The sequence below is a fragment of the Stegastes partitus genome, unplaced genomic scaffold, assembly GCF_000690725.1.
Source record: "Stegastes partitus isolate 25-593 unplaced genomic scaffold, Stegastes_partitus-1.0.2 Scaffold418, whole genome shotgun sequence".
Taxonomy (NCBI): Eukaryota; Metazoa; Chordata; class Actinopteri; family Pomacentridae; genus Stegastes; species Stegastes partitus.
The window spans coordinates 334,512-347,733 of record NW_007578149.1 but is presented as its reverse complement, the minus strand read 5'-3'; the positions used below and the strand labels follow the sequence as shown (position 1 = coordinate 347,733).

At 47.1% G+C, this 13,222-nt stretch overlaps 1 protein-coding gene across 2 annotated transcripts; it reads left to right on the top strand.

Annotated features, from left to right (window-relative positions):
- The first annotated feature begins 1,305 nt into the window (after positions 1-1,305).
- Positions 1,306-11,504, top strand: LOC103360149 (hornerin). Of its 2 annotated transcripts, XM_008285818.1 has the most exons (4): positions 1,312-1,704; positions 2,033-2,118; positions 5,120-5,781; positions 7,888-11,504. In XM_008285818.1, exons 3-4 carry the CDS (start codon positions 5,565-5,567, stop codon positions 10,266-10,268), a joined length of 2,598 nt encoding a protein of 865 aa, XP_008284040.1. In that variant the 5' UTR covers positions 1,312-1,704; positions 2,033-2,118; positions 5,120-5,564; the 3' UTR covers positions 10,269-11,504. The 2 variants fall into 2 exon arrangements, with proteins under 2 accessions (XP_008284039.1, XP_008284040.1); XM_008285817.1 differs by having other exon boundaries at positions 1,306-1,704; positions 5,120-11,504.
- Positions 11,505-13,222: the final 1,718 nt, after the last annotated feature.

Below are 13,222 nucleotides of genomic sequence, written 5' to 3'. Positions count from 1 at the left end.
GCTCTAAAATGTGGATCAGATGTCTTGTTTTGTCCAAAGATGTTCAGCTTACGGTCATAGAGGAGGAAAGAAAACTGGAAATATGAATTGTTTTATCTAAAAAAAAAACCTCAAACACATTAATCGATTATTATCGATAATATGCATATATATACAAAAATGATCAATATCCGGAGATGCATCTGTTCTTTATAAGTAATATGGTATAGCATATGACATTACATGTTGGTAAGTTTACAGGTGTGTTAGAGATTATATAGAGTGTTTAGAGTTTATTATTCTGATTAGAATAAACCTGCTGCAGAGGATAATTTAATGTTTAGCACAATTTACTTTTAAACTTAATTTAGTGCATTTTTAATGAACTACTATCACACATGTTGCATTACGGAGCAGATCAGACTGACATCCAACGACAACATCTAGTTTGAGTGTCCTTTTGTTCTACTGGAAAGCACTTAAATGTGTTGTTTACTTGACTTATTGATTATTTCCATTCATATTAAGAAGCTGCAACTGCAAAACTATGTTTTTATTTTTAAAAATACTCAAATCGATGATCAAAATAGTTGATTTGCATTTAATAGTTAACAACTAATCTGCAGCTCTACTTTACAGGTGTGTCAGAGATTATACAGAAGATGTAGTTTATTATTCTGATTAGAATAAACCTGCTGCAGAGGATAATTTAATGTTTAGCATAATTTACCTTCACTTTTTTTTCTTGATTTAGTGCATTTTTAATAACCAACTATCACAGGCCTGCTGCATGGAGCAGATCAGACCGACATCCAACCACAACATCTAGTTTGAATGCTGGATTCTTCTACTGGAAAGTAGAAGTTATTGATTATTTCCATTCACATTAAGAAGCTGCAGCTACATTTTTTATTTTTTTCTAATACTCAGACGGATTAATCATTTAATAAAATAGTTGAACTGTATTTAATAGGTAACTATTAATCAATAAACTGCTGCAGCTCTACTTCACAGGTGTGTCAGAGGTTATATAGAAGATGTAGTTTATTCCTGTGGTGGGAATAAACCTGCTGCAGAGGACAGTTTCATGTTGACCACAGCTCGGTGACACTTTTTTCTCCTTAATTTGGTGCATTTTTAATAAATCCTGTCGCAGGCCTGCAGGACCTGCTGCATTATGGAGCCTGGGGGCAGTTAACTTTAAGATGCCCCCCAGCAGGGGCACCTCGGAGCACCGGGGGCAGTGTGCCGTCGCGGGCTGAGACTGCGCTGCGGCGGGTTTAACCCAGTTTGAACCCCGCCTGTGAGCGCTCGGTGCCTCCGCCGTGAGCCCCGCTGCCGCTACCCGGAACCATTAGCAGGGCCGGAAAGGACCAATGTTCAGGGAGCACACGTCACTCACTTTTACCCAAAAATATTCCCAGCGACCGTCCAAAGCTCCCTCCGCCGAACCGACGTCCGAGCCGCGGCTCCCGGTCAGCGCGCACTGAGATGGAGAGCGGGCGGCCGCCGTGTGCGGTCCCGGCGGGCAGCGGAACCGGAGCTCACCCCGCTCAGCATCAGTGAAAATGGCTCCGGCTAACGACTGGAAAACAGCACGCAGAAATGGAAGCGGACGGCAGCTAGCTCGGCTCGGCGGCTAGAAGAAGAAGAAGAAGAAGAAGAAGAAGAAGGCGTGACAGGCCGCATCCAGCCGCCGGCGCAGCCCCGCAACCGGAGCCCAAGGTAAACATCTGCCCGAATAGCGTCGCGCACACGAGCACGCCGCCGCCGCGAGCCCCGGGGCCGTTAACGGCGCCGTTCGGTCCCGCTGCGGGGCTCGCGGTGGCGGCGGCGGCGGCGGCTAGCAGCGTTAGCATCGGCGGCTGTTTCCGCGCGGGGCTCCGGACACGCTGCCGAATAAGATGCTAAAGAGAAGTTGTGCCTCCGGTGTTTGGGCCGTTTTTTCTCCGTGAGGATGCTGCTCACCGGGACACCGAGCAGCGGCTAATCTGAGCGTTTGTGTGTGTGTGTGTGTGTGTGTGTGTGTGTGCGTGTTTTTTGTTGTTGTCAGGATTTACATTAAAATGAGCGGCAGCCACACATGCGATAGATGGTGTTCACTCCCCTCCGGCTCCATCACTCCGACCACAGGAAACGGTAAGAAACGCAAAGGTGAGACACAAACTGCAGCCGCGGCGCCAAAAAGTACGACGGAGGCTAAAAAAAACAACTTACAGCGAAGAGTGTCCGCTAAAGTTTCTGTTTATGCAAATTTATTCAAATCAATCTGCCCTATTGTTGCGCTAAATGAGGAGAAAAAAGTAAAGTATCGCCTGATTTGTGCAGCAGCTGTGATCAGACCAGATGCTTCACAACAACAGGGATCCTCAGTAAACACAGAAACAAACACATTCACACACTGAAAGGTCTGCTACAGGCCTGTTAGTGAGAATTGATTAATAATTAATAAGTTATTAGCTATTTTTGATCATCAATTTTAATGTAAACAATCTAAATTCTGTATTTGCAGCTTCTTAAAAGTGAATATTTTCTGGTTTGGTTCCTCCTCTGTGACAGTAAACTGAACATCTGTTTGGTTCCTGCCAACCCTGTTATCTTTCTAGCTAGTTTTCTAGTTTTTATGGATATTTTAGATGCTATAAAACAAGTATAGAGTCACAGAAATGTCTGTAACAGGCCTGTTAGTGCTGCTACCGCTGAGTTAAACTGTTCAATCAACTATTGATCCTCATTTTTTATGTAAACAATCTAAATTCTGTGGTTGCAGCTTCTTGACAGTGAATATTTTCTGTTTTTTTTCTCTCTTTTTTTTCATTATCTTTATTTTTTTGCTCTTTCTTTACATTTATTTGACATTTTTCTCCATTTTCTGACCTTTTAGCGACCAAACAGTGGACAGATTTAAAAACAGCTGACAGCAGCAATGAGAATAATTATTACATTGGGGTTGATTAATTTTTAAAAAATTAAAAATATTCTAAACTCTGTGATTTCTGCTTCTTAAAAGTGAATATTTTCTGGTTTCTTTCCTCCTCTGTGACAGTAAACAGTGTGTTTTTGGTTCCTGCCAATCCTGTTATCTCTCTAATTAGTTTCCTTGTTTTTATGGATATTTTAGAAGCTATAAAACAAATATGGAAAACACACAGTCAAGCCCCAAACTAGTGATATCCACTTACCACATTTCTATTTATAGTGATTTATTCTGGTTTAAACTGAACTGAAATGCTTCTATGTGTTGTTGTTTTTTTTGTTTTTTTTGGTTTAAAATACATCAAATTAAATGAAAACATATAAACTATCTCCTTTATAATCTCTAACGCTGCGTTTAGCAGGAAATCGGTAAAAACAACACCAACAAAACAAAACAATATGAATAATTAGCAGTAATTAGGCCCATTATTGAGCCTCCTTGGGGATGAAAGCCTCCCCTTTGTTTTCACCTTATAGGACCTTTTATTTTTAGGATAGATGAAGCTGAATATGTGTTTTTTTCTGGAGCTATCTGTATCTAATAAACACACTGGAACAGAAAAGAGAAAGTCAGCAGTGAGTTCGGAGCCCTCTGTGGCCTTAAAGTTCCTCGCCTCACATCTAAACTCCAACTGAATGGAAATTAACTTTTTTTTCCTTTTTTTTTTGCGGGACCTTTTGACCTGTATTTGAAAGCTGCTGTCAGACGTGTGGCCCAGAATTAAGCACTAATGATTAGTTTTGAATGAATGAGGCTCGCAGGTTACAAAGTGTGCAGAAATACAAACTCAGAAAAGCTTCTTATGACTGAATTATGGCGTTAAATGAGCCCTTATCTGACACCAGATGAACATTTATCATCATCATCCTCCTTTCACTTTCTATCCTCGTGATTTTATCCAAAGTTCTGTCACTAAAAAGCCCTAAAAGAGTTGACATTTCACTGCAGCGCGACCTGTTTCATCAGTTTGTTTTTGAATCTTGCACTGCTGCAGTTTGAGAACTTGTCATTTTAAAGAAACATCCGACAGCACATGATGCAAGTGTGACTGCGGCTAAAAGAGAAATGATCAACGCACGGTTGCATTTAACCAAAACCAAAACATCTGCCGTCTAATGTGTTTTTCTTTTAACGCCGTGGCTTCTCCATCTGCGCCTCGTTTCTCAGCAGACATTTAGTGCCACTAGCAGGTATTTTTACTGTATATCTGTGGACAAAACGCAGCGTGAGATGCATCACAGAGCTGCTGCTGCAGCGCGTAGAAGGTAAAGGTTGGACAGGACGGTGTGTAAAAACGTAATAATGTGTCACTACCTCCGGAGCAGCTTTGTTCAGTGAGCCAAGTCTGCCTCCTTTCACACGGACGCCCACCCAGTGCACCTATATGCATAAAACTACTTTGTCTTCTGTAGTAAACACGAACCTAATAACAAGAAAAAATTGGCTTTTTGTCCAGCGAGTCTAGCAGAACTGCATCACGGTAAGTTATTGCAAACATGCTGCTCATTGTTGCAGCGGCTGTAAAAACGTGGGAATATCTGAAAAAAGTGTGAGAGATTTGAATTTAGTTGTATGTGATTGACTCACAGTGAGAAGAAACTCGCTGTACCTGAAGCTCTTTACAGCACAGTGTAATTATTGAATGAATTTAAAGCATCTTTTACAGATTTACCTTTAGTTGGGTACAGATTAAACCTCTGAACTCCACAACCTGCACTGGTTTGAAAGTTTTCTTCTAAAAAAATGACAAAATTACACCGTACTGAGTCTGAAGCTGTAAAAACACTAAGAGTTGTTGGATTTTCAACTTCACGTGAAATTCTATCGCAAATATTAACCAAGTCTGAGCTTGTAATCGAGATACAGTCGTGACTCGATAATCCGACCCTTAACAATCCAGAACCTGCTATCCGACAGGTTTTTAGGAAAAACCAACAGAACCCATAAAAACAGCCTTAACATAGCGACAGCCTTGGATTCTGACTCCGACATGACATTTAATGTCACCAATCAGGTGACATTAAACATTACTAGGAGCAAAAAAAAGGAGCTTCAGAGCTTAACGCCGAATTAGCGAGGGGGTGCGGGTGAACTTTTACTCTAAATGCTAGTTTTTCTAGCCTCTCTGTGACTTTCATCCCCTTGTGAATCTTGTGTTTTCAGCTATAGGAACTTCTCGGCTGAACACGGATGAGGAATCTTGCTTAGGAAAATGTCATCGCAGTAATTCTCAAAGGAAACAAGAAGAAGTTGTTTGAACTGCTTCTCGATAGAAAAAAAACTATTCTGAGCAATTTTGAAATTAGGTGGAGCTCATCTGCCTGCCAAAAAGACTTTGTTTTTTACCCTTTGATCATCAGCTTATCATCGCAGCTGCCCCACTCGTTTTGGAAGTAGAGTGCGGGCGGTGGATGATCAACAGGGAGTAGCAGCGCCAGACGTAAACAATCTGGAAAGACGAACTTAAGATTTAAGCCGTCAGCTAAAAAGTTCTGGACTAAAACGACAGTAGCGTAGCCTTCACCCTTAGGGTAAAGTTTGGATCATTGCTGCCGCTCCTATCGCTGGAGGTTTGGCGCCTGCACCCCCATGTGCCAGTGAGTGGGAAATGTTCCAATTTGGAAAATACAATCTGGACATTATAGAGATGTTAAGTGGGCACCAGGCCCACCAGTTCAAAGGCCTTGGTTTAGATCGACAGCTACAGCATCAGCAGCAAGTGCAACTTCACCAGCATCAACTCCAGCAGCAGCAGCAGCAGCAGGCTGAGTCATCTGGAGCTCTTCTGTCTGGACTTGGCTTGGGCCCCCTGCAGGGGTCTAGAGGTAACGCCTTTTCTGATTCTGCCTCCATTTTTGCCAAGATGAGTGCCCCTCCTCCCCCACCTTTACAACAACAGCCTTCCTCATCTCAGAGCTCTCGTTCAAAGTCAAGCAAGATGAGCAGCAGCAGCTCAAGCCATTCTTCAGGCTACCCACAGTTCCTGCGCTCTTTCCACCCGTCTGAGGCAGCACTAGCACAGGAGCAGTTACATCCAGGTGTAGGCCGCTTTGAGCACTTTGCTGGGGGAAGTAGCAGTAGTGGGAGCGCTGGGGGATTAGGAGGATTAGTAACATCAGCACCTCCACCCCCACCTCCTCTGCATCCCGGCCTGTCTGTCCCCCAAGCATCACCTGGCCCCTCCTCTTCCTCTCCTTCCCCTTCAACCTCCGTGGCCACCTCTAACAACCCTTCTAGCAGCAGTGCAGTCAGCTCGCTGGGGCACCAGTTGGTTGGGGCTCAGTCTGATGCACGGAGCCTTCACCAACAGTTTAGTTGCATGTTAGCCGCTAATCAGTATTTCCTTTCCGGGGTGCCTGCTAACGCTAGCTTAGAGCAGTTTCTGGTGCAGCAGGGAACCCATAACCACTTAGGGATCGGGCTGAGTCAAACAGGGGGGGAGCCCAGCAGTAGCCTCGCTCCGCCTCCTGCTTTGCATTCGTCTCATTCTCATGGCCACTCCACCCCCCAGCCCCAGCAGGCTCCACAGCAGCCCCCCCAGCAGCAGCAGCTTCCACCTCACGCCCTGTCCCATCCTCACTCTCATTCCCACCCTCACCACCCTCTCCACCCGGGCTCCCAGCCCTCATCACTGGGCGGCTTTGACTTCCAGGGCATTCCTGTGCTCTCGTCAAATCAGATAGCGTCTCTGATGCAACAGGAGGCGGGTCTTCCCCTCCCCTTGCCGTTGCACTTATCCTTATCTAAGGATGACGGTAAAGGGGAGAACAGCGGAGGCGGGAGTAGTAGTGGCAGCAGTAGCAGCAGGAGGAAGAAAGCGATGGCCGGCTATTTGCCTCAGAGAAAATCCGATAGCAGTAGTAACAGCAGTAGCGGCCACGGCCACGGCAGCCACGGCGGCAACCCCACCGCGAGTAGTAACGGAGGGCTTAGTCACGGTCAGCCTCCAGCTTTAATTGGGAGTGGGGTGGGTATGTCAAACATGGGTGGAGACCCGTCATCCCTTCTCGCCTCATCATCCTCATCCTCATCAGTAGTATCTTCCTCCTCCTCCTCTGCTCCCTCTTCCACTGCTGCCTCAGTACTGGTTACTAACGATTCCCACCTTTCTAAATCTGATAACCAGAGCTCAATGCAAGCCAACGCCGCAGAGTCCGATTCAGAGCCCGTTTATAGCTGCGGAGAGTGTGGCAAAAGCTTCCCTCACCTCTCGAGCCTTCGCAGGCATTTGCGCATGCATGAGCCAACCACAGCAGGTACTAGCAATACTGCCACTACTGGCCCAAACCCCATTCACATTAAAACGCAGACTGACCCGAGCCTCCCCCATTCGACCCAAGAAACTCCCTCCCAACCCACATCCAATTCTTGTCCTAGCCCAGACAAAATATTTCATTGCCCCGAATGTGGCAAAGGCTTTAAGAAAAAAGGGCACCTCCTGCAACATGGCGTTATACACTCCTCAGCCCGCCCCTATGGCTGCTCCACCTGCTCTCGGGCTTTTAATCGTAGAGAGTCACTGACACGCCATGAGAAGATACATGAGGAAAAGCCGTTCCGATGTCCCGCCTGTGGTCGTGCCTTCCGTGAGAGCACCTCTCTACTGAACCATGCTGCCTCAGGCACCTGCGGCAAGCCAGGTAGGGGACCCAAACAACGGGGCAGCAAGACAGGAGCTGATGGTGAGGACAGAGTCGGGGGAGGGGGTGGAGGAGGAGGTAATGGAGGAGGGGGAACTTATCAGAGCAATAGAGGGGTTATTTATGGGAAAACTGAGGAAGAGGATGGTGTAATCATTGTGGGGGAAGGAGAGCCAAAATCAGGTTTAGGATGTGATGGTCTGTTTCAGTCTGGAAGGGGAGGGAATTCAAATGACAGGGACAGAACAGATGGTAAATACCCCACTGACTACTCTCGGAATCGTTACACAGGCTACCACGATGACCACCGTTCTCAAGGTAACCCGTCTCCGTGCTACTCTGGTGCCTCCCCCTGTGGAAGTGGGATGGCGGGCCCCGCTCTGAGAAAGGCACCCCTGGCCCCGACACTGCATCCACACTCTCAGAGCCACAACCAGCACCACCACCCGCAGCAACAGCCCCACCTGCCCCTCTCCTCTCTCCTGGATGACTCAGAGGATGATGTCACTAGCTCTGTCAATAATGCAATCTCTGCTATAACGGCAGCTAGTAACAGTGGAAATAGAGGGGATGATAGGGGGGACATCATAGGAGGTCTGCTAGGTGGTCTCGGTTTAGGACCTCTGGGCTCGCCTTCGTCCACGTCTGGCATGGATAAGAATTTCAGAGGTGGTGGGAGTCAGGAGACAATGAGCAACAACCCGCAGAATCCTACTGCCAAACCAAAACGTCCCCGCAAACCAAGAGCTAAGAAAGACCCCGCGGCTGGTGACCAGCCCCCCAAACGTAGGCAATACACCCCCAGAATGGGGCCCAGCGGGCTCCCACGTACCCACCTCTGCAGTGTCTGCGGAAAAGGGTTCGCACGGCGCGAGACCCTGCGCAGGCACGACCGCATCCACACGGGAGAGAAACCCCATCACTGCACTGTGTGCGGAAAGTATTTCAGAGAGGCTTTCCACCTCAGCAAGCATCAAACAGTCCACTCGGGAGCGAAGAATTACAAATGCACCATCTGCGGGAAGGAGTTCGGCTACTCGCAGAGCCTCAGGAGGCACAGCAAACTCCACCAGAAAGGGGAGCTGGAGGAGGTGCCCACCACGCCGGCCCCGGAGAACCTGAACAGCTTTAACCCAAATCCTCAATGTAGCGTGGCCCAAGACAGGAGCCAGAACCAAGCACCGAGCACCTCCTCCTACTACTCCTACACTCAAGACGTCAAGCCTCAAGACACCAACCCCCAGCAGCAGCAGCAGCCTCCGCCGCCGCCTCAACCGCAGCCCCCGCCGCCTCCTCGACTCTACACGTGCGCCATATGCTGGAAGTCCTTCCGCCACCACTTCCACCTGACTGCCCACCACCAGACGGTTCACGAAGGCGGTGGCGAGAAGCTCTTCTGCTGCGAGGTGTGCGGGAAGGCGTTTGCTTACTCCAACAGCCTAACCCGACACCGGCAGTCTCAGCATGGGATGACCCGAGCCGAGCCGTCCAACCCGCAGGAGGGGGGCGGCGGGTCGGGAGACAACCGAGGCGGGAGTGACGTGAATCAGTCGGCGTCGGAGAGCGAGGCGGCCACCAATGCCCTGCTGCAGATGGCTCCCTCTGGCGAAGGCCACGGAGGGCAGAGCCTCAGTGTGGTCACTCACAGCCACCAACAGCCGCCGCCGCAACCACCGGCCGGTTACTCCCCCCTGTTTTACGACGCCGCGCCGGCCCAGTCTTCTGCCTCCAATGCCCCAACCTACTCCCAGCCGCTACCTCCCAACTCCACCATCATGCCCCCGCAGCACCCGCACTCCCCAGCCGGGGTCAAAGGAGAGCACATATACCCGGCCGGATCCCGTAGCCGCACGCTGCACACCACCGCCCCGTTCCAGCCCCTCACGGAGCTGCCCTCCACCGAACATCATCATCTGCATCACCATCACCATCACTCCCACCATCATCCCCATCATCAGTCAGGCACCCAGTCGCACCAACACCTCGACTGCGGCGTCCAGCTGTCACATGACGACATGAGGCGGCACAAGAAGAAAAAAAAAAAGTCCGACAGGAGAGATTGGAGGGAAAATAAGTGGGAATCCCAAGATGTAGTCAGATTCGATGGAGTCAAAAGGAAGAGAAAGATAAGTTGTACGATAAGAGGGCAGCTGAATAAAAAACAAGGCTCTCTCCGCCTGACCATCAGGCGAGGCGGGGGTTCAGGTGGTGGCGGCTATAAGCTGGTCAACACCGGCGGCGTGAAGGTGCAGATCCTGTCGTCCCTCAAAGTCCCCGTGAAACGCTTCGGCTGTCCCATCTGCCCCAACTCGGTGTTCTCCCGTAAAGCGGGGCTGCTGGTCCACATGGCGGTGAAACACCCGCAGAAAGCTTTGAGCACTCAGGAGCGGCTGAGGTGCAGCGTCTGCGGGAAGCAGTCTCACCGGCCTCTGACGGCCTTCATCCACCGGGCCTCCCACCGGGCCAGAGGGACCTTCTCCTGCCGACGCTGCTCCGCTCGCTTCTGGAACGCCGCGCTCCTCCACCGGCACAAGGTGTCCTGCCGCCGCCGGGCGAAAGGACTGCAGCGGGGAGACGCCAAGAGGCTGAAGCTCTCGAAAAGAGCCGGAGAGAGGCAGGGCTGCGAGGGTCAGGAGGAGATGCCGTTCCTGCAGGGACCATACAGATACTGAGCGTCTCAAACCAGAGGGAAGATATTCGGTTCTAAAACAGGAAAGTGAGCGAAAATAAAGGGACTTGAAAAAGGCTCCTGCTGCCTTCAGGAGGATTTGCCTCGTGTCTCTGTTGCATCTGACTATTAGAGTGAGTGTGTTAACAACTACTGTAGAGCGTCCTCTAAAATATCACCAGAAATTCTTCCAGATTATATTGGAAGGCGTTTTGACTGTTTCCATAGGATCATTAATTAACCCCTTAAGTGCATTGACACTATGCTTGGCTGACACTGTGCAGTTACTAGACAAGTTTAGGTGAAATGACCTGCTAATGTATCTCTCTTCCCCATAACTAGTCTCCCTGCTACACCTCTTGCTGTATGATAAACGTCTCTGCTGTGTATTTTGTCTTGTTGTTGTTCACTTAGAGGCTCTGAGGATTTTTTTAAACTGTAAAGTGCATTTATTAGGAGTAGGGACATGGGGACAAAGACCTTTGTTGATAGTTTGTCAGTGCATGTTTGTTCTCTGGTCAAGTTTTTTGCTGAGGTTGTGAAATCACTCCTACAGTATGTGATGGTTTATTCAGTATATCCCCAGAAGTTTGTAGTGTAAACTTGATTTGGAAGTTGCTCTATATTCCCTAGTGATTTAATCACGTATAGATAAAATGTCAGAGTTGCTGGTAATTAGCATTACAAGGATCCCTCTCCTGCCAAAATGAAGAAACTTACAAGAAGCCTTGCTTATGATGTTCATTTATTTGAGATATTCCTAGCTTTTATACCAAGAGATTGAAAACAGGTTAAACAAGTGGACTGTAACACATGTTTATCTCATGTTATTTGTATGCTCTTTTTAGCAGTGATTATTTCTACAGTACTTCACGGTGTGTTAAAGACAAGGACCTATCATGATAGAAACAGATGTAATATTCCATGTATTTATGTGTGTAACCCAATCAGTCTTCATGCCAATCTTATACTCACCCTGACTACCTTTTACTTTTTTGCTGAGTTGCAATCACGTTCTTACTGTCACGCCTCGTTTCGTTTTGTTTTTCTTCTAAAGGAAAATAAGTTTTGAGTCACTTTGTTCACATATGAAATGTTCATACCCCTGTCAAGCCTTGTTTTGTTTTTGTTTTTCTTCTAAAGAAAAATGATAGTTTTAGTAGATTTCTATCACATTATTTACTGAGAAGTCAGTAGTTGATTATATTTCAGCAATGAATAAACCTTAAGTGTAATCATTTGCTTTCCTTTCGTTTCTGATTCAGACTCCAGAAGACGGTACAAACCCAGTTGTAACTGCTACCAAAGTCAGTATTTTCTATTTAGCTTTGTGTGAATTTAACATCACGCTGTGGACTAAGTGGATGCCAGGATGTAGTCGATATACCAATAAATCTCATTAAAACGCCGACGTTATTGGACAAACCGCTGCACGGTGACGAGCGGCTTCAGGTAAACTCAGTGTTATTCCAATGCTGTGTGACTGTGTGAATCCTCCAGCTCCACCAGGTGGCGCTGGGCGGCTCGCGTCGGCCTGCCGGGGACGAGTGAAGCAGTCACATGGACGCCACGGTGACAGAGGCTGGACTCTGGCAGGGTGAATAGTGTGGCTGTTTACTGCAGGATTAATGCCTCCAATTAAACGAACCGGCCGAGCAGCTCCACACATCTCAGTAGAAACGGCTGCTCAGGAGTGAATTTTGGTTTAAAAGCAGATTTCGGTGCGTGTAGTTCATGCATTCGTGTTGTAATGGAGCCACAGGGAGACGCATGGGTGCAGGTTTCATGTTATTATTGGACACATGGAGGCAGACGCTTAGTCTTCTGCACGGTGGTGGATCTTTATGCTCCAGTTTGTCCCTTTTTTGCATAAATTTGTGGTTTAAATGTCTTTAATTGTGTAAGAACACAATTCAGAACAGAATGTGGAGCAGCGAGGCTCTCAGGCATCGTGTTGTTCAGTCACCCAGATCAGACACTCAGCTCTGGTCACAGGTTTCATTAAACATCACATCAAGTTCGGACGCTCGTCTTTCTGCTATTTTGGGGACTTTTTATGCACCGATTTGTTCCTTTTTTGCATAAATTGAAGGTTTAATTATGTAAAAGAGGACAAAACTCACAAGTTAATTCAAATTGTAACAGAATACAATGCAGCGAGGCTCTCAGACACTCTGTTCTTTTATTAAATGTCAGTATTTTAGCCACGATTACCCAAATAACACCTCCTGCTGTAAACCTGTGCACTGGGACATTCAACGGGGGTCCGGGTGAGCTTCACTATTACACTTTTTCATGTCAGATGCTAATTTTTCTGCATTTTGATGACAGCTTAAGCACCAGTTTGTATTGTTTTTGCATGAATGTATTATTTAAATGTCTAATTATGTGAAGGAAAACAGAATTCTGGTGTCAGTTGAAGCTATAATGGAAAATAGTGCGGTGAGGCTCCAAGATGTTCTGTTTGTTGATTGATAAAATGTCTATATTAACTAGATTAGACACTCGTAATGCTTCATATAGCACCAGTATTCACATTTGTCTGCATTCTGGTGACCTTTTATGCACCAGTTTGTTCCTTTTTCTGCCTCAATTCATGGCGGAAATGTTTTTATTCATGCAAAGGAAAACAAATTTCAGGTGTTCATTGAATATATAGTGGAATCTTAAGCAGTGAGGCTCGAATTTTAGCCACAATTGACCAGTTTAGCGTCTCATAATACCTCCTTCTATAAACCCGGGCACTGATAGCATTAGACCGCTAGTAGGGACTCGTGAAACGGGTCTGGGGGTCCTCGTGCATTCATTTCTGAGCATCATTTCTGACACTGATTTTGCTGCATTTTTGTACATTTTTATGCAGCACTTTGTTCCTTTTTGCTTAAATTTTATGGTGAAGATGTTTTTCTTTATGCAAAGTAATAAAAAGGTCAGAGGTCAATTTAAAATCTAATGCAG